This window comes from Glarea lozoyensis, assembly GCF_000409485.1.
Source record: "Glarea lozoyensis ATCC 20868 chromosome Unknown GLAREA7, whole genome shotgun sequence".
NCBI lineage: Eukaryota > Fungi > Ascomycota > Leotiomycetes > Helotiales > Helotiaceae > Glarea > Glarea lozoyensis.
In genome coordinates, this window is record NW_007361002.1 from 3,002,739 (window position 1) to 3,022,726 (window position 19,988).

At 43.2% G+C, this 19,988-nt stretch overlaps 6 protein-coding genes across 6 annotated transcripts; 2 read left to right on the forward strand and 4 right to left on the reverse strand.

Moving 5' to 3' along the window:
- Nucleotides 1-1,278: 1,278 nt before the first annotated feature.
- On the forward strand, nucleotides 1,279-3,751 carry GLAREA_02170 (uncharacterized protein; the record flags this gene model as incomplete). The annotated part of the gene is made up of 2 exons (XM_008089386.1): nucleotides 1,279-1,900; nucleotides 1,959-3,751. 2 exons carry the CDS (start codon nucleotides 1,279-1,281, stop codon nucleotides 3,749-3,751), a joined length of 2,415 nt encoding a protein of 804 aa, XP_008087577.1.
- Nucleotides 3,752-4,339: 588 nt separating this feature from the next.
- GLAREA_02171 (uncharacterized protein) lies at nucleotides 4,340-5,943 on the reverse strand (the record flags this gene model as incomplete). The annotated part of the gene is made up of 4 exons (XM_008089387.1): nucleotides 4,340-5,409; nucleotides 5,463-5,549; nucleotides 5,606-5,677; nucleotides 5,748-5,943. The coding sequence occupies 4 exons, from the start codon at nucleotides 5,941-5,943 to the stop codon at nucleotides 4,340-4,342; spliced, it is 1,425 nt and encodes a 474-aa protein (XP_008087578.1).
- A 2,812-nt stretch (nucleotides 5,944-8,755) lies between these two features.
- Nucleotides 8,756-10,498, reverse strand: GLAREA_02172 (N5-CAIR mutase (phosphoribosylaminoimidazole carboxylase, PurE); the record flags this gene model as incomplete). Its single annotated transcript, XM_008089388.1, has 1 exon — nucleotides 8,756-10,498. One exon carries the CDS (start codon nucleotides 10,496-10,498, stop codon nucleotides 8,756-8,758), a length of 1,743 nt encoding a protein of 580 aa, XP_008087579.1.
- Nucleotides 10,499-13,226: 2,728 nt separating this feature from the next.
- On the reverse strand, nucleotides 13,227-14,591 carry GLAREA_02173 (uncharacterized protein; the record flags this gene model as incomplete). The annotated part of the gene is made up of 3 exons (XM_008089389.1): nucleotides 13,227-13,407; nucleotides 13,516-13,963; nucleotides 14,282-14,591. 3 exons carry the CDS (start codon nucleotides 14,589-14,591, stop codon nucleotides 13,227-13,229), a joined length of 939 nt encoding a protein of 312 aa, XP_008087580.1.
- Nucleotides 14,592-15,096: 505 nt separating this feature from the next.
- On the reverse strand, nucleotides 15,097-17,115 carry GLAREA_02174 (Protein kinase-like (PK-like); the record flags this gene model as incomplete). Its single annotated transcript, XM_008089390.1, has 5 exons — nucleotides 15,097-15,144; nucleotides 15,733-15,972; nucleotides 16,031-16,344; nucleotides 16,410-16,762; nucleotides 16,814-17,115. 5 exons carry the CDS (start codon nucleotides 17,113-17,115, stop codon nucleotides 15,097-15,099), a joined length of 1,257 nt encoding a protein of 418 aa, XP_008087581.1.
- Nucleotides 17,116-18,642: 1,527 nt separating this feature from the next.
- Nucleotides 18,643-19,305, forward strand: GLAREA_02175 (uncharacterized protein; the record flags this gene model as incomplete). Its single annotated transcript, XM_008089391.1, has 1 exon — nucleotides 18,643-19,305. The coding sequence occupies one exon, from the start codon at nucleotides 18,643-18,645 to the stop codon at nucleotides 19,303-19,305; it is 663 nt and encodes a 220-aa protein (XP_008087582.1).
- Nucleotides 19,306-19,988: the final 683 nt, after the last annotated feature.

A 19,988-nucleotide genomic window follows, 5' to 3' on the forward strand; every position in this document is an offset into this window, starting at 1 on the left:
TTCGGTGGGGAGGGTTTGGAGGGTTGGTTTGAGGGGTTTGTTGGGTTTGTTTGTAGTTAAGAAGAACATTGGATTGGTATTTTAAAGAGGTTTAGATGGAGGGTTCCAGGTGTTGTTAGTCGTTGATGGACAAACTGAGGAGGCGCGTATCACCTATGAAAATCTTTTGGAACAAAATCTGTGTGGGTTTTGTCAAATTACAGACTTCGAACGACAGATTAATCTGCGGGCCGAGTATTGAGGGAAAAAGATAGCTGAGGCGAAGTGTATTTGCGAAAGGTATAGATGTATCATGACACCCTCAATGCTGGCAAGGCAGCCCAGGGTACCTGAAAGGAAATAGTGTATGGGACAGCGGGTGTCAAACTTGGATTGCGAGACAATCGGGCCGAACTTTCGTTGTAAAGTATGGGTTGAGTGGTGAATAGTGTATACCTGAGATAGTGGAAATCGGTAGTTTTATTACTATTGCTTCCTCACCGCATACGTCAGAAAAGCCTGCGCAGTAATGAAATCGAAGACCATTCTGTGAAGGCAAAAACTAGGCTTTCATCACAATAAGATTCAAATCGGTATTGTTATCATTCTTCTTTCATGTTGAGTGGCCGCTGAAGGAAATGGAAATTGACAAGCAAGAGGATCTGGTCAATTGAAATTTGTGATGATCTTGTTTTAACAATCTTTGGTAGGCGATTCATAGTTGTATACTAACATGCTTTTGTCATAGCGAAGACAGTATCCAACGGTATTCCTGCTGTCCCTTTAGACGAAAGATAAAAATTATCGAAGAGATAATTGTTACTGAAATTGTGAAATGGTGATTGAAGCCACTTTTTGGATTTCGTATGACGACCCAAATGACAATGTTCATCTCCTGATATGTTTGGTTTGAATCCACAGACATTCCCACCGGGTTAATGAGTTTTAGGTTAGCTTATTAGTAGTAGTAGCTGTAGCTTTCCTACCTGCCATGTATTAGATCAGAAACCAAAACGCCGTGCCTTAGAGATTATCACTTGGATCAGCTACCTAATAACGAGAATGAAGCTTATTAAAATGGTCCCATCTTCTTTCACACATAACATCTTATTGACAGAGGAGCTCGGTCATGTGATGTCTACGTTCCTAATAGGTCTAGACGTAACCCACTTTCGTGACTCATCCAGCTCCGCCTCCTCGCCGATGTTGAACTTGAATCCAAACTGAAACGTATAACCAGCCCAATTATGATCTCCTCGCAACCCCAGCATCTGCTTACCAGTAGTCGAACTATTGACTATGTCCATTTGCGATGTTTGTTTAAACCTTGACTGGAACCTCTATAGCACCAGATTACTTGTCCGTCCTCCGCTGAGCGAGTCGGACAATGAATCAATCCAGTCACAAGATGATGACCCGTTGTTTAGAGATGAAATGATCGAAGATAACGACGGGATGGAAACATTGGACGACGAGACAAATCAAATTGAAGAGGACCTAAATCCACCAGAAGATGACATGTACCAAGCGCAGGACGACATGAGTCTGTCCACAAATGAGACGAATGAACTGGAAAGATCACCAACACAAGAGAAGCGCGTGAGTACTGATTCCACCTCTCTAGCTCTTTCAGCTAGTAGCGGATGCGAGTTGTGTTCTATCCTCCATCAAGGTCTCGTAGCTTTTCGACAATACACAGCCTCGCTCCGAGATCCTTGGAAACCATGGGATCTCGGAGGTCCTTGTAAAGTTGATATTGAGCTACGCCGCGGACGAAGTCTATCTTTGTCTCTTAGCAAACGCGACTACGGCTGGGAAGAGGAACCTGGAGAAACCTCCATTTCACAGCTGCATTCTGAACAACAGCAATCGCTGGGTCGTGACAGGTACGAGCTTTGTATCGAGTTTTTCACATGTGCTGGTATGCCACCTGCCTTAAGATTGGCCTGGCCGCGTCAAAAATCCACTGACTCTTGCAGACTCACCTACTTCCCCATGGACCGCCTTTGGAATAGGGAAGCCGGTAACGGAAAACCTAAATAGGACGCTGTCTGTACAGCTCATAAGAGAGTGGCTCCATTCCTGCACGGAAGAACACATTTGTATTTTTGAACAATTTCCAAAACTCCCGACGCGGGTTCTGGATCTTGCACCTTTGGCAGATGGTCATGACTTGGTATTGTTTGAGTCGAAGACAGAAAATGCCAGTTATATGACTTTAAGCCACTGTTGGGGGGAATCGACGATGATCGAAACACGTAAAGATACTCTTCGTGAGATGAAAAGCGGAATACCGTTGTCATCGCTGCCTCAGACTTTCCAAGATGCGATTGCTATTACGCAAGATCTGGGTATTCGGTACCTCTGGATTGACTCTTTATGCATCATCCAAGACGATATCGACGACTGGGAAAAAGAGTCTAGCAGGATGGCCGCGGTCTACGCAAATACATATCTTAACATTGCCGCAACTTGCTCTAGGGATAGCAGTGACGGGATATTTCAACCACGATGGCATGAGGCCATGGTAGTGCGCGACGTGTGGTCTTGCCCGGTGAAGGACGTTAAAATAACAGGCACTCATCAAGGTCAGCCATATGATGTGTTTGCTCGATTTGAGATGTGGAGGGCGCATCGTGACTTCTTGATGAGTAACGACGTTAGTGACATCCACCATCGATCGCCTCTGTTAGCCAGATCGTGGGTGTTTCAAGAACTTTATCTCTCTCCTCGGACCATTCACTTCCACTCTTCTGAGTTAATCTGGGAATGCAAGAAGTCCCTTCGGTGCGAGTGTGGAGAATTGGAACACGAAGTAGATGAAGAAAATGCGTTATCAAGACACCGTTCGTTAAACAGCCTGTCCACGCTCAGCGACAACCAGCGGTCTTATTTATGGCTTTCAATCGTCACCGAGTATTGTCAGCTTAACTTGACACGCGAGTCCGACAGGCTTCCTGCTTTGGCTGGTCTGGCCAGTCGCTTTGAAAATCAAAGTACGGGAAAATACTTCGCGGGATTATGGCAAAATGACCTTGTGCGAATGCTATTGTGGTCTTTAAGTCAGTCCAAAGCGACTTGCGAGCGAGATTTCTCGATAGCGCCATCATGGTCATGGGCGTCTATTGTGGAATACAACGACCCCAATGCAAGAGGTGATAATTCGCCAAACTACGTTCTCGTTAGAGGAAGTCCCACCAGCTTCAAACAAGATGCCAATGTTAAGATACTGGATGTCACTTGTACAGTCCCCGGTATCAATCCTTACGGCCAAGTATCTGATGGAACGATTATTATCCAGGGCAGCGTCATATACGCAACGCTTGTGCGCAGAAGAGTAGAGACCCACGTAGGCAATAACGATGTCGGCACAAGTATATCTCTGCATTGGGATAACAGCATCGGCACAGGTCATTCAACTCGTTACTTCTCCGAGGCACAGGTTTTAAAAGACCCTGCGATCTGTGTTGGCGTAGATGTAATATTTGAGCTTGAGGACAATGACTTAAGCGTTGTGACTCGTGAAAGTTTCATTCCTGATATTTGGATTGGGGACCGCTGGGAGGTATTGGATGGAGACGAGGTTCTTTGCTTGTTTTTGGGCACTAGTAAGATTGATTTCAGAGATGGAGCTAGAACTATGGCGTTATGTTTGGTGCTTAGGTATTCTGAGGAGCGGGAAGGCGCATTTGAGAGAATTGGGGTGATGATGTGTGAGACGGACAGCGTGATATTTCAAGAACAGGAAGGTTGTGTCATTGAGTTGATATGACTAATAGCTTAGACAAAAAGTATGACAATATGCGTTTGGCTTGAATAGCCTCGTCTTTGCTATTGCACTTAAAAGAGTTATTGTCGTCTGTTAGTTACGAAAGAGGAGAATCATGGCGTTCCGTCCTACACAACTCACTTCTTTCAGTTAAACTTTGTTTGCTAGCTTTTGAGTACGAGTAGCCTGGTTGAGTTGTTCCTCGTGGGATATTAACTAATTAATTTTGTAATACCCGTATCGCTCAGTTGGTCTGGTGGGGTAATAGTGACCGTTTACAACAAGAGAAAACTATCATTATAAATCAGGGAAAATTTTAAGTTACATCGTTGCCAAGTAGGCTGTTAACCAGAAAAAAACTATCCAAACGATCCTAAAAGAAAACCTATAATATCCAAAAGAAAAACTGAAACTATCCACCATCTCGCAGAGATATACAAAAAGCTAGCCAAAAGAAAAACAAAGCATTCTACGCCACATACAAAAATAACCCAATCATCTCCATATACAAAAACTCCATCCCAAAATTCTCAAAACACAGCAATACTTTCTGAAATACACCAATCCTCAAAAACTTGTAACAAATCCAATCTAATACAGAGTTCTTTGGTTCCTTCGCTTCTCCTCTTCCTTTTCCTTCCGTCGCTTAATCATCGCTTCAGCTTTCTCTTTACTGAGTCTCTGCTCATTAACCCTTGTCGACTTCGCGGTATCGAGTCGTGGTTTTTTGGATGCTCCTTCTTGGAGACTATCGCTTTCGGTATCGCGTGCGCGTTGTGGTGATACAGTATCTTGCTTTACACCGTTTTCTTCGCTTGCTGGTTTTTGGCTTTGTCCAAAAGCACTTGCCGCTGTTGAGGTTGCCGACCCCTCGCCATTCTTGGCAGTTCTAGGTTGGGTGTCAGAATCTTTGAATTCCCCCGTCCATTTCATATGTCGCTTTCGACGTGGCTCTCTTGTGGTCTTTTTGTCCTCGAGTTCGCCTTCTTCGAGGTCATCTCGGGATCTCTTCTTTGACTTCTTGTCAGATTCATCCTCGGATGTCTGATATCGTCTAGCTGAGGCTTCAACCCGCTTTTCATAGTTATATTTGCTTCCTAAGCGTGGTTTCTTGGAAGCTGGAGGGGAAATGTTCTTGTTGTTATGATTGGTGACGTCGACGTTAATCTTCCTGTTGATAGGTCGAGGAGACAACTTGTTAAGTGCCTTTCGTGCACCATTTTGGGGTTGAAAAACAGGTTTTCCTTTCAGAGGCTTTCCAACTCCCTTATCACTTAGATCAGTCTCCTTATCATCATACTTTCTCTTATTAGATAGAGCAACATTTTGTGCGGAGCGTTGCTGTTGTACTTCGTTTGGTCGAATATTGGTAGTTGGGGACTTTTTGGCTCTCTCGTACTTTTGAGTTTTCTCATTAAAACTGATGCTCTTTACGCAGACCAAGAGGACGTTATTTCGAGCAAGCTTGCAAATCTTGCAGATGGATACGTGTTTATCGCCGTGTTTCTTTGGATCGAATCGCTTGAATGATCCGTCTTTGCATTCTGAGCATCTCCAGATTGTGGGCAAGGCGATTGGAATATGAACTCGAGGCTCTGGGACAATACAGGCCTTAGTTTCACTCGACGACGTTGATTCTTTTGGTGTGAATGGAGATGATACTTTGAGATAATTAGCCTTCGTAAAAATATTCAGTTAGATGGAAGGGCTATACCAGATGTGGCGACGCTCTCTTCTTCCTTGGAAGAAGAAGCAGTGATCTCTGACGAGGCCGGGGAGGTCGACTTGGAAACCGCAGTTGCTATGGCATCGTCATATTAACAAGGCGCTCAAATCGATCTAGATGCGAAAACATACCAGCAGAAGCGGTAGCGTTTGATTCAAACACGTTCTTGTTTTGAACAGCACCAAGGATAGCAGAACCAGAACCTTGGATAGAGTCAATCAGCACAGGCGACTAGAAGACGTTATAAATCCTGCCTCTAGGTGCTCTTCTTACTTGGCTCAGCAGCATGTGCCGAAAAGGAGAATGCAGTCCGCGCCTTAGTAATAAAGTTGGAGACCGGTGTTTTGAATCTAGAGGACGGTTTCTCGAATATGCTCAAGAATATCGTTCGTTTCGCGCGTTCCGCCGACGAGATCAACTTCACCTTTGGAGCAGGCGAAACAGCTGGAGTAATGGAAGGTGGAGACATCTTGACAATATCAGTGGAAGGAAGTAGAGTCCGTGTAAACGAAACGCGTGTTGAATGTGACGTTGTCGGAAAACGATATAATCGTGGAGTGTGAAAAGAGAGAAGGATCTCGCTATGTCTGGAGAAGAAGTAGAGGGGCTGGCAATAGTGAACCTGCTATGCATTGTGCTGTTGAGGGGGTGGTGAATCTGCGCCTCGTTCTGGATCTGCTCGCACGATATTCAGTTTAGGTTCACTAACAGTGTGGAAATCATTGCAAGAACAATACTTGGGATTTGATTCTAATGAATTTTCATTGGATGGACTATGGTTGGAGGCTTGGTGAACACTCTTCATTGGTTCTGTCCAGAACGCGCAGGTATGGTCTGGCGAAGTTAGTCTGCTTCAAGCCACATGGTAGATACCATAATCCGTGGGAAAACAGCAGTGAGTCTGTGGTATTCAGTATCATAATATGGTCTGGTAGTTTCAGTCTTTCGTATATGTAAAATCTTGTATTATGATCTATGAGCCTCCTATGTTGAAGCGCAGAAAACTTTGTGCCTATAGTGGCTCCCAGGAAAATGAGGACCGAATGCCTATGAACATCCCGAGGAAGGGAAGAAGGTTTACACGTGTACCTAAGCACATAATTCTAATGTCAATATTTCTAATTTCAATCATGAGCATTTACGCCAAAGGTGGCAAGACATCGTTCAGAACCTAGGGCCTTGGGCCAAATTCCATACATCAAGACCTGCATATGCTACGAGGCTTTCGTAAAGGTCTTTCCTGGGAAATAAACTCTCAGATGTCAACAATACGTGTAGAATCAGCACACCTAGTCGGTAGAATAGAAGGAACCTTCGGAAGGATGATAACAAATGGTAAATCTCCTATCATAACTCGGGCGCTGTAAACATCGAGTGGATGTGGCAGATATTCAGGGGCCCCACGAACTTATAGACAGCCGTGAAGGCGTGGTCCTTGTTGTGACACCAAGGATGGTCATGCTTGGGGTAATCAAGACTTTATCGCCTCGCAGATTGGAATTCGAAGTTTTGCAGTGGTTCTAGCATCTGCCACCCAGCCCGTTCTCTGAATAGCTAGCTGTTCGATTAGCTTGCTTCCAGCTCCTTTAAATGATGTGTTTTGCATATTTGCTGTTGAAAGCGGAACAAGATCCGTAATCTTAGAACAGTCCATCAAGAGCAAGCATCTTCAGATCGGACAACTGCCAGAGGAGTCAAGAGACTCATGCCAAAAATGCAGTACATCAGTTGGATAATGGGGGATTTGAGCTACCTCGAACGCTTCTTTTAAATTCCAAAATCCATCTCAAGAATGCAATAACCCCCCTAGAATATACCTTAAGCGAGTAATTTGAGTGCTTAAGCCACGCAAATTCAAGCATATAAACTAACAGATATGTACTGATCGAAAAGATGCTATGAAAGCTTACGATTGATATTTTACACCAACGGGGTCATGTCGAAAGAAGAACGTGTTACTCGTGACGTTATACTAGCTAGCAAATACCTCACCTTTTATACCTAAAGTCAGTACAGCCCACAAGGCTTCAAAAACAAGATATCCATAAGCGCCTCATGTATGTGAAACAAAACAACTAGAACAATAATACTCGTCCACTTTAAAAGTATGATAAATCAACTAGCCGCTTAACTAATAGGATTCATGGAAACATAACATTAAATGACTCAGGGCAGAATCAAGACTCCGCCCCCCGACTGGCAGAAACAGTATTAACTACGCAAAGCCGAAAAAGCTGGTTATATCAATCTCTTGGCACATGATCTCAAGACTGATAAATACAATGATACAGAAAACCACTTGTCTTTACTCCGGTTACCGAAATTTACATTCGCTGTCAAAGTTACATGTAAGTTAATTATATTTACTTCCAACTCGGTCAGCAAAGCAGAGATGGCAGCCTAGTAGAGATCTGCGCCCCAACATGGTCAAAAAATAGGATATGTTGATCGAGTCACCGTCCACAACAATCACGCAGGAGAAGTGGTACAAATTTCGCAGAGTACCTAGGGATAAGCCTATAAATGTACTCTTAAATATGCAAACTCTACATCTCGAACAGCCAGACCCAAAGAATAAGATAATTACAGAAAAATATTCGCCTAAGTAGATACGCCTAATGACTTAACGTAACTTATTTTTACTACGCCTACTAATATACTTCGACTCGTTTTTATTAATTAAGATAAAAAACTTAAAGTTAATATTTAGAATAATTTATATATATATATATATCCTCGAATTATTATATTTTACTAGCTTTATTAGTATACTGAATATTTCGATTTAAACTATAACATACTTTTTATACTATAAGAAAATTTCGTTAAGTAGGCAGACAAGGTAGATGTTCTAGAGATAAAAAAGGCTACATATAATATCTAACGTACTATAGAATGTTTCGATATAATATATTTCGTTAACGTAATTAAGATACCTTGAATATGTCGTTAACGTGATTAAGACTCTATGGGATTTTTTTAACGTAGTTAAGACACTATAAAAGATTTAGTCGACGTAGCTAATACACTAGTGTCATTTCGTTAACTTTGTTGAGACACTATAGCACATTTCGTTAACTGTTTTCCAAGAAATATCAGGCTTTTTAAAACACCAACTTTGATTACAAATTAATCTATAATCTTGGGTACAGGTCAACTGTCGAATGTCGCGACATGTACAATAAAAAGTCTCATGTTTTCTGAAACATTTTTCATGTGTAATTTACCGTGGGTATTTGAAAATAAATGATGGGTATAAATCCTAAGTCCAAACAAACTCCCTACTTCTTTTCTAGATACTTAGCAAAACCAATCTCCTCTAACCTATCTGCCTTGCCGAGAACCTCCTCCTGGCTATCTGCCGCATACTTCTCAACCTTAAACCGAATTGTTTCATCACTAGCCCCAAGTATCCGGGCAGCCAACAACGCAGCGTTGATACTGTTATTGATTGAAACAGTGGCAACAGGAACTCCACGAGGCATCTGCACTATGCTCAACAGACTGTCCATACCATCCAGACTACTACCTTTGACTGGCACTCCGATTACTGGCAATGGCGTACAAGCAGCAACCATCCCCGGTAGGTGAGCAGCCCCACCCGCAGCCGCAATGATGACTTTGAACCCATTGTCTACGGCGGAAGAAGCGAAATCCATCATGCGCTGTGGTGTGCGATGCGCGGAAGTGATTGTGCAATGAAAAGGGATATCTAAAGACTGAAGAAGCGCGAGACCGGGTTTCAACACTGCAAGATCGGAATCGGAGCCCATTGTAACGGCGACGAGAGGGTGAGATGGCGAAGGTATGATTTGATGCTGGGGAACGGAATTGAGGTCGTGACCTTTACGCTCTGCATGCATATTTCCGGCGAGTGTAATGAGCGGAGACATTAACGATTCTGCCTCGGATATTGAAGATGCCACAACGGTGATGTGCCCAATTTTTCGGCCTGGCTTTGACTGTTTGCCATACATATGCAGCGATGCGTTAGGTATTGCGATGGCTCGCTCCATAATCTCATTATGGGAGGTTTCTTCGCGGCCACCAAGGATATTGAGCATTATAGCAGCTGGAATCACTGATGGAATGACGGAATTGGCGAAATTTGGCATGTTTCCGAGAATTGAGAGAAGCTGCGATTTGTATTGTGACATTGTTGGGCAAGCCTCGATTGTGTAATGACCTGAGTTGTGTGGTCTTGGGGCAATCTCATTGACAACAAGCTTGCCATCATGCATCAAGAAAAGTTCAACCCCAAATACTCCTTTCCCCCACAGCGATCCAACCGCCTTTCTCGCCAAATCCTGTGCCTGTTTCTGAATTTTTATTGGGATTCCCCGTGGCGGTAGATAGACCAGTTTGCAAACACTATCCTCGTGTATCGTCTCGACAGCGGGGTACGCGATTGTCCCAATCGATTCCGTCGATGTCGCATCCTCGGTTTTGACAACCATCACCGCAAGCTCCATTCGAAAATTCGCCCACTTCTCCGCATACAATGCTCTGTTCTTCAACGTTTCCAGAGCCTCCTTGATATCCGCCGGTGACTTGACTGGAAAATTTCCTCTGCCATCATACGCATCCTTCCGAGATTTCAGCATGAAGGGGAATCCCAATTCCTTCCCGATTTCCTGTAATCCAGCCTCGTCCGCCACAACTTCCTTCGATACCGCCGTTGAAACGCCATTCTTCTCCAAATGTGATTTCTGCAGGAACTTGTCCTGGATCGTCCGAATCGTTTTCCAGCTTGGCTGGATTTCAACGCCCTCGTTGGCCAATTCCTCCAATACCTCTGTATCCACGTGTTCAATTTCGACTGTGAGGAGTTCGACACGCTTGGCAAGTTCTCTGATTTTTTCTGGATCGGTGAACGACCCATTGATATGAGACCCCGCAGTAACTCGCTTGGCAGGGCTGTTTTCCTGGTCGAGGACCACGACGTTGATCCCCAGCGGATTGGCAGCTTCGCAAAGCATTTGGCCAAGCTGGCCACCGCCGAGAAGACCAATTGTGCGATTCATGGTGGGAAGAGTTGAAGTGGTGGTTGATGGATTGTTGAAGCTGAGGTTGGAGGGGATATCATAAAATTTTATGCAGGAACATGAGGAAGGACCGACAAGGGTGCCAGGGGTGTATAAATATCCAGACCTGCGGGACGGTTTCACGTGACTTTACATGGTGCGCGAGTAGCCCGGTCTGGGTTAGATAGGAAAATTTGCAGCCCAACGTTGGCTGGATAATGAGCTCATAATGGGGGCATATGACTGTTACCCGATTGATGGATCTCGAACTAGTTGGCGAAATATTTGCTGTTTCGTCAATTTTGCAATAACCAGGTTTCTTCTTTATGGAACTATCTTACGCTGAATGATAGACGGTCAGTACAACACATATTCCTCTAATCGTGTTTACGAAATATCGGATACTGTGTCAATTGTTTTCAGTAACCAAATTTCTACTTCATGGAACTGTCTTGCGCTAGATGCTAAACCGTTGGTGCGACACGATATTTCTCTAACTGGGTGGACGAAATATCGGATACTTCATCAATGATTTTCAGTCTCTGAGCGACCTACCTCAAGGAGCTGTCTCGTAGCACATAATGGACGCCAAGTGTAACACATTCTCTCTCTGGCTAGGTTGACGAGATATTTAGCATTTCCTCGATTTTTCTTAATAACATAGTCGACCATTTTATGGAATGGTGTTTAGATGGACAATGTACACACGCGGGACACGATATCTGTTTACAAAGTAAGCGAGAATTTCCAATTTCTCGTCGATTGATCTCTTGTGTACATTACTAAGCTATTTGCCTAACCCTGCCCTGTTATGGTACCAAATAATCTCTAGCAGACAGTAGCGTTTAGGGCAACTGAGAGTAAGTAAATTAAAATTTGTAACTGTTTTGTAAATTGTAACTTGTTACGATTAAGCTTTAGAAGATCTCAAAACCACAACTTCCAAAATAATCTGCGTGAAAGCAATAGGACAAAATCATGTCTATTACTACAAAACAGCATATAAATAATGAATAATCCTAAAGAAAAGACAGGTTCGCAACGTTTACTGAACCTGCATTACACCACGTCAGACGAGTCCTTACTCTCTAACGACAATTTACCGGACGACTTTGGATTCATTCTTCATTTTTTAGTAATTTGCTCAACATTTCGAATTTTCGCGAATGTTCAGCCATGAAAACCTCAATTTGTCTACATATTTACTTCGCCAAGAAGATCAAGGTCTGGCGCCAGTCAACTATTAGTTAAGAGGTAACGCAGGTGAGCATTACAATGAAACCCATAGAAACAAGAAGACAAGAAGGCAGCTCGAGTAAGATGCCAGGAGATATAACAAAAAGGCTTATCGAGGAAAAGACTCAATTAGGGAAGTAGGGAGATAAAGGAATGTAAAGAACTTCGAGAAGCGGAAAGTAAGATTTAAGCATAGAAGATTACTTTTAGATAGTTTTAATGCTAGCTTCTTGCATTATTGTCCCCTCCTTTGCCTTCTAAATTTTCTATTTATTTCTTCCTTTCTATCTTCGGTATATACTTGTATTTTTTAATCCGAATCCTATTGCAAAGTTCTGGCAGTAAAGGCTTGACTTTAGTTCTATCCTTAATTAGTTCTATCCTTAATTGAAAGCATCTAAAGTACACATTAGATATAGCTGACCAGAGGGCGACGTCTTTCGAAATTAGATCTCATTATAGCTCTAATTAATGGTTGTAGAGTGCCTACTAAAGTAGGATCATACAACATCGTCAAGTGGCGTTAAAAAGGGTTCGGCAAATGTTATAACGCTAGCATATAACAGAAATCCGCCCTCGTGGAAGGAAGATTAACAGTTTCGTCAAGAGACCTCAGAATCTCTACAAAATTACTATGTATCTATGCTTGTGCGAAAGAGATTCAATTACCAAAAGGCAAAAAATCCCATCCCGTTTAATCTCTGGGATCCAGTTGCTCGGAAAGTTATAATAGTTTAGATTGTCATTTAATAGGAAACACATGTCGTTATGTTACTTATATACCAGAAGTTTTTGGCCTCGGGAGGTGTACAACCTTCGATATTATAATATTATAGGACGAAGGTGTGGTTTTCTGTTCGGCATCGAAGGAGACACGAATTCTTAGTTGTTTTTGGGGGTGTGAGACGCTACTCATTTACTTGAACTGAGAAGCGATAAGGTGTAGAAGTGAAATTGGATCTAGAGAGAGCAACGGGGGTAGACGGCAGACTCTTCGTAGAGTATAGTTATTGGTTATGTACGCACTGATATATTCCTTCTGCGAGGTAAAATATTGATGCTAATAGAAGAACCGACGCGATACAGTCCCAGTGTCCCATCACTGCGCAATGGTAGGCGGGCTGCGTCGGCATCCACATTAGTAGTTTAATCTAATGATAATGGTAGAGATTCTAGGTGGGCAAACTACAATGTTGTCTGAATTTACGATAACTTCAACAAAATCTGGGTTGTGACGAGTACAGCTAGTTGTGTATCTAGAAGGCTCGAGACTATTCTCGCGTTACAAATCTTGGTTTCTTGAGACTATCAAAGTTCCATCAAGAAGTCGTTTTAATAATTAGTAAAATTAAATATATATTGGAACGCGTGATACTGCACCTCCCAACTCATTAGACTCTGTTGAGATTTAGATTTCATCTCAAAGTAATAAACCTTTTTATTCTTCCAGAACCGTACTTCAGACTTCGTTTTAATATCCGGTAAATTCTTCTTAGTTCTTCGTCCTGCAGAAACGCATTCTCCTACTCCTCTGTACTTCAAATTTAATATTGACCGACTTGTTACGACATAGAATCTCAAAGAACCTTAAAACAGAAGTTAAGAAGTTTGCATAGTTGTAGTTTTGTGAAATAGGCTGAGTTAGCGGTAAGAAACCGACGCCGTAGGAAACGCTGTTAGCTGATTAGATTCGCAGTGGCGAGGTAGCATTAGCTTATAATGAGTCTGATCATTCCTTCTTATCTTTGTATCTTCAAACCTATCCCCCAGTACCAACAAACACAACCAACACCGCAGCATAAGCAGCCGTACTAGCCAAAATATCCTTCTTATTAGCATCCTTCATATACCAAGCAAGCACAATTCCCACCACCAAAACAAAAACACTAGTCGTCACAAGCTGCGTAATCAAAGTCATATGCAAGCGCATAATCAGCATCGGTGCGATCAAAGCCAGCCCTCCAAATAGTGCCATCTTTAACCTCGAGAGAAAGCCCTCAGCAGTTTGCTTTGCGTTGTCTTTGCGCGAGCTATGGCCTCCATCTCCAGTGTAATTGGGAACCTCGAGATATGGTTTGATGCGTGCTTTTGACGAGAGTAGACCGACCTCGTGGAGGATGAACGAGTCGCGGGTGTCCCTGATGTAGAGTTGGTCACGAAGGAATTTTGCGGTTCGTTTGTTTTGTGAGGGTGGTTCGAGGATGTATTTGAGGTCTCGTAGTGCTTGTACTATACGGTGTAAGTGTTCGTCCTTCTCTTCTTCTTGAATCCACCGGTTAAGACATTGACTCTCATCGGTCTGTATCCGTGAAGATATGAATGTTTCCGAATCTTGTTCAGCCTCTATTTAAGTAGAACATTTCTCTTCAAACGCTTCTCAATGATCTGTGATGTCTGCAATCTACTGTTTCCCCTCAATAGAATCGTGATATCAGATGGGCTCACGAAACATGAATCGCACCATATCGACACATCACAGATTTCAGCCTAAACCATCCAACTGCTGATTACTGAAGGAAGCACACGTACTAGATAGAAAACACGAACCGTATTCTTTCAAGTCGTTCTTCAAAGTATCCATCGTATCTTGAGAAGCCTCCTCACTATTTATCATATCCGCGGCATGCTGGGCTAATTTTCTTTTCAAGCAAATGATGTTCATATGCTCTAAAGCCCGAACGCGGACCTGGACATCAGTCTCATATAACGGGGCTGGTTTGTTGGCAGGAGTGATAGAAGCCTTATAGAGTTCCTCATGGAACGTGCGTGGTGTATTTGATCTTTGACGAGAAGATGCTGATCTCCGGGAAATGCGAAGCCGCTCGGCCCTGAGTCTTTGACGCGGGGCGTCATCCATACGTTGAGATAGGTGGTGGGCTTTTGAGCTTTATTAATATCACTTAATCCAATGTGAGATGAGGGGTTGTTGCGTAATGAAAACTGGAGATGAACACGTACTATTGTCCCTATCATTTCTATCTCTATTTCCGTCTCCAGTCACTGCTCCCCACCATCTGCTTGGATCTGTCATTTGGCCTTTGTTTTCACAAGCCACGCGCCGGAGCTAGGCAAATTGAAGCGATGCTGCTTTCAACTGCAATTATACCCAGTTGCTACAGCTTACACGCTTTTCACAAGTAGAGATTGAGTGGGTAGAAACTCACTCGTGGTGGTGCAACGCAGAGACGGAAAGTTCGCAAATCCCTCAGCTCCTCTGCCTTGTCTCAAACTCCCGGTCGTGTGGGCAAGGTTAAGGGGCTGGTAGTCTTTTGTGGTGGCTTGCATTGTGTACCATGAAATTATGTGGAGGAATTGACGAATCAGAACTGCGACAGTTACCCGCAAACCCAAACACACAAAATTCAAGAGTCTGCGAAATCACTGCATTTGAGTGCCACCCAAACTACTTGCTAAATTAGCTCAATGTGATCAAAACATACAGTTGATCCTAGCAGTAAATAAGTTTCTACAGTGAGTTTAAGTCTTATCAGCTAGTGGATTTTTTGAAGTCCGGCGCGGAATAATAATCGCTTTCCACCTTTTCTTACTTCTTCCACCCCGAGATTCCGAGTTTAAGTGTTCGCGGTTAATGCTTGATTCCAGTCAAATCAAACCGCGTGAACAGCACGGAGCCACAGACCGATCAGCCCATTTTGAGGCCATCAGCTCGTAGACTGCGTGTCATATGTTGTTTGTATCGTGGCCATCATAATTGGCTATCTTCCTACTGGCTCTTCTTCCGCCATTCATCGCCGCCGTCCATTTGGAGAAACGGATGTTCGAGAAGCTCCGCTGCCGTGGTTCTCTTTTCCGGGAGCCACTGCAGCATTCTGCTCACGAGATCGAGGAACTGTTCTTTATCCTCACCTTGAAATAGCGTGACAGTCTCCGCAAGCCCAGAATTAATGGGAATCAGGTCTTTGCGAATGAAATCACCCAACGAGCGCAAGATGGTAAGCGAAAGACTCATTAGGGAAATTAGTGGTGCTCAATCTTACCATAGTCATCAAAGAAAGGTCCACAAAGTATTCAAAGGCATTTTTACACGATTGCCCTTCTGGGTTTTGAATCTCCGGTTCGAAAGTCAACTTTCTGGATGCGTTCTCACGTTTCAGGAGTACCGTTGGGGGTGGCCCTAATAGAGCAATCATTTGTCCCAGATGGGCATGCGCATTGTAGTTTCCTTCCTCATTCTTGAGGTTTGTAAATAAGTCTTTGCCCTCCATCATATTCCATATCTAAATCATTAGAACTGCGATAGAAGAAAATGCTTAATTGGAAGGGACAATGTCTTACTAACACTCCTAAGTTCCATATATCCGCGCTATACGACCAAGTAGTTCCTAGAATGACTTCAGGGGCGCGGTAGCGGTGAGGCTGTACAGGATGAATACGCGCGAGACCCTCCCCAAATTGGGCAAGGTCCAAGTCGGCAATCTCTGGGAGGATGAAGTAGTCTCGAAGTGGCCCAAAATCACTCTGTGATAGATATGTACTGTGTCCATCATCCGTGACATGTCGGGGAAGGTATGACTGCTTCTGCTGTTGAACGAAGTCTTCCAGGACACTTTCGTTTTCCAAGTCGACCAGGACGTTATCAGATTTGAGATCTATTTAATCTTGTCAGCTGATCATGATACATTAACAGACATATTCCCTGGAAGTAAGCAATTACCAGTGTGAATGAGGTGACATTCAGAATGGAGGTAATTCAAGCCTTGTAAGAGGAGAGCAATGTAGAGTCTGAGGATTTTTGGCGGAAATCGCTGATTCCTGAAGCGGTTTTGGAAGTCAAGCATTGTTTCTCTCATAGGACGATATACCAAGCAGATGTGCGGCCCATGGCTTCCATCGATTTTGAAGTTATCGATTGGAGTTCTAATATACCCGGCGCCAGGATGCGAAGGATTAGCTGTAGCAATCCATTGAGAGAGCTTGAGTTCGTGCTCTGCAGCAGACGTGCTACCATAGGTACGAGTCCCTATTTTAATGGCAACGTAACGAGGTGCATCGGTCTGGTCTTCAGGTCTAGACATGTTTAGCTTGGCGAGGAAAGGGGAAGCAGCCTGCTCGTCTTACCGCCGTAAATCCTCTGCCAGCCAGACAGTAGAGCCAAAACCCCATCCTAACTTTGTGATTGTCTCGTATTTGTTGTGAAGTACTTTGCCTGGGTGATTGGAGTAATAGTCGGTTCGACGATAGTTGGGTATGGTTTCCTCATCGATGGCCTGAGTAATCACGTGATCTTGTTTGCATGTTGACGTAGACGTTTTTTTGAGGAGAGGCAGCCGCCGACAGGTGAGTCTGTGAGGATTAAATGGCAAAGATCCGAGCATCAGTCCTCGATAGGTGTGAAGACATGATGCCCCGTTTGCTGCCATGATAAAGAGAAAGAATCATGTGGACAGCGCGTTGGTTTGGTGTTATCCTGGTAACTTACCACTAGCCCAGATTAAGCGAGCAAACTCGGCATAAACAAGGGGTCAAGTAACAATCTATGATAAACGTCTCTATACACATCTTTGCCATACGGATACCATTTGTGTATGAATACATTTCCGGGTCCCGAGCTTTTCTTGATGTGAAATAAGCATAACTTCCTCACTATTAGTATATACCTAATTGCTCCAGTGCTTTGAAATTTCCGAGTACAAGTATACTTGGAATTGGAGGTACAAAATAGACTATATCTCGAAAATAATACTCAATGAGCAAGGAATATCTAAATTTCAACACATTTATCTTCAAAAATCCACGCTTTCCGGCCAATCATACTTCTTAATTAGCATACCTCTCCTAAGCATATAAATCGTTATCTCCGCCACACATTTTGCATGGAGATATTACTGTGACGGGAAATGGCTGTTTAGAAAGATCGGTAAACAGCTCAAATCACTGGCCCCTCTATTTATGGAGCACAGGTTGAATGCTCTACTATAGGGCAAACCCCATCTCGCTTGCGTCATACAAAATAGGGCCCAACGAACTATTTCATGGTCCTGGTGCTATGGCGCCAAGAACTTGAAGAAAGACGACAGAGCAACCTCATTGCACATTTATCCAGACGGAGTTATGAGATAGAAAAACGACAAATGTTGTAGTGCAATACACGACATTCTCAACAGATGGACATGCTTACTTCGGTGAAGGGGGAAGTTGGAATCAATTGCCTTCGAGTTTAGGGTTCCATAATTTAAGGGACTATAAACTGTGTAATATTCTCTCAGGATACACGGTTTGACGATTATGTTTGGCCGTTTTATTGAAGGAGTTGGAGATGGAGGGTTGCGTGTTTGGCTTGGAGTTGAATATGAATAATCAATTACATCAGAAATTGAGATGATTTGGGAAGACGCTTGAGTACTGCTTTTGTTTGCACTATTAGAATAGTAGAAACCAGTTCTTCAGAGAAAATGAAATCAGGCGGGTCAAAATCGAGGCATAAGAGAACCTGTTAGCAGCTCATGAATGGAAGCTTTCTGTTCCTCTCAATGGTCCAGCTGGGTTTTAGTTAAACGAACACGGAACCGAAAGCCTTGTCAAGCACTTATAACTACCTGAACCTTTTCAAAGATAGACCTATTATCTGTAATGTCTGGTGGACGTTCACTTTCCGAAATGAATTTTTGATTTCGCTAAACTACTTGATGAATTCTGAACTAGTGGCAGGTCAAACTCATCTTGACTTCAGGGTATATCAGGCCGTATGATATCCTTGTGGGCGATGATTATATACTAAGTGAACAGTCTCAAGGAAACATCAAGGACTAGCCACTCGGTCCGTTTACATGAAGGTGAATTGGATCGAGTCGGCATATTTAAATCTTGACAGATATCATCTGTCCTAAAGTCTACCCATCATTCCATCCAAAAGTTTCTGTCGCATAAAAGCCTTTGCACCATGCAACATGCCGACCCAGTCTAATACATCCCAACCTGAAGTATCTAACTTGGAAGAACCCCAGACCGGCGTCATGGGCAACGCGTCGGTCGTCACGGCACCGCCACCAGCATATCTCACCCCAACACCATTTGCATCCGTCTCTTTTCATGGCTCGCACCGCCTTCGATTACTTAACTTCCCTGAGTCCGATATCACCGCTTTCAAGCACACCATCTTACCTACTTGGCATGGAAGTATACAACAAGTGAAAGAAGACGCTGATTCAACCGAACTCGAATTGGATAAGGACGTGTGGACCAGGCTTTTACACGATGACATACAGGCGAGAGAATTAATCCGAGTAATACTGCAACATCTATACAACCGAGGATGGATTTTGCAAGCCAACACGAATATCAGCTTAGCTTCTCGCGACATTGATACGTTAATATTCCGAAAAGCTCCAGTTGTACCACCAGTAGCTGAATGGATAACTATTACTTTCCCTACGTCCGATCGTCTACGCTTTGGTGGGCTATCCCAACAGCTGCTCACCGATTTTAGACAAATATTGCAAAGTAAGCAACTATTGCTGAAGGAGTATTGCGTTGGGAATGCTCGTTGGGACTTTCAGATTCGGGACATCTATGGGATCCCGAGGAATCAGAAATTGGAGCTGTGCGAATGACTCTCTTAGACCTATTAGGACTTCTAGAAAGTCATGGTTGGAGTTTATATGCTTCAGTTAGTCACAAGCGGATTAACGGATGGTACTGCAATCGAGTCAAAGGATGGGTTCCAGGAAACCCTACTCTTCATCGATAAAGGACAGCTTTTAGGCTGAGGAAGCACTTACTTTGTGGAATGATTTTTCATTAGCGAATAGCTGAAGTAAGCTAACTATTAGGAGTCTACCCAAAAGGGGGCTATTAACAGAAAGGAAATCATTTGTATATCGGAAGCTCTATATCAGAGGTTCTGAGCAATAGTAAATTGTAATAAACACCTTCAACCACCTGACAATTCTTCATTCTTCTATTACGCATTGCTATTTCTACTTGTTAACCTCAAAAGCAATATGTAACTTAACCGAAAGCATACACATCTGTTACTAACTTAGATAGTAATACTCAGTGTATCATTCTCTTGCGCGTCCCCTTAGAGTCGGGGAAACCAAGTGGATGGATGGTTAGTGAATGCTGGTTTGCGGTTCGTTTTGATTGTCTAGTTGGGGTTCCAGCCTTCGAAGATGGATACGAAAGCCTATATCAGAATGCGAGACTTTCGGACTAGTTTGATATAAAAGACATAGATTATTTGTGTTTAAATTCACATTCACATTGATAACTGAATTGCTTATATCCGTACGCA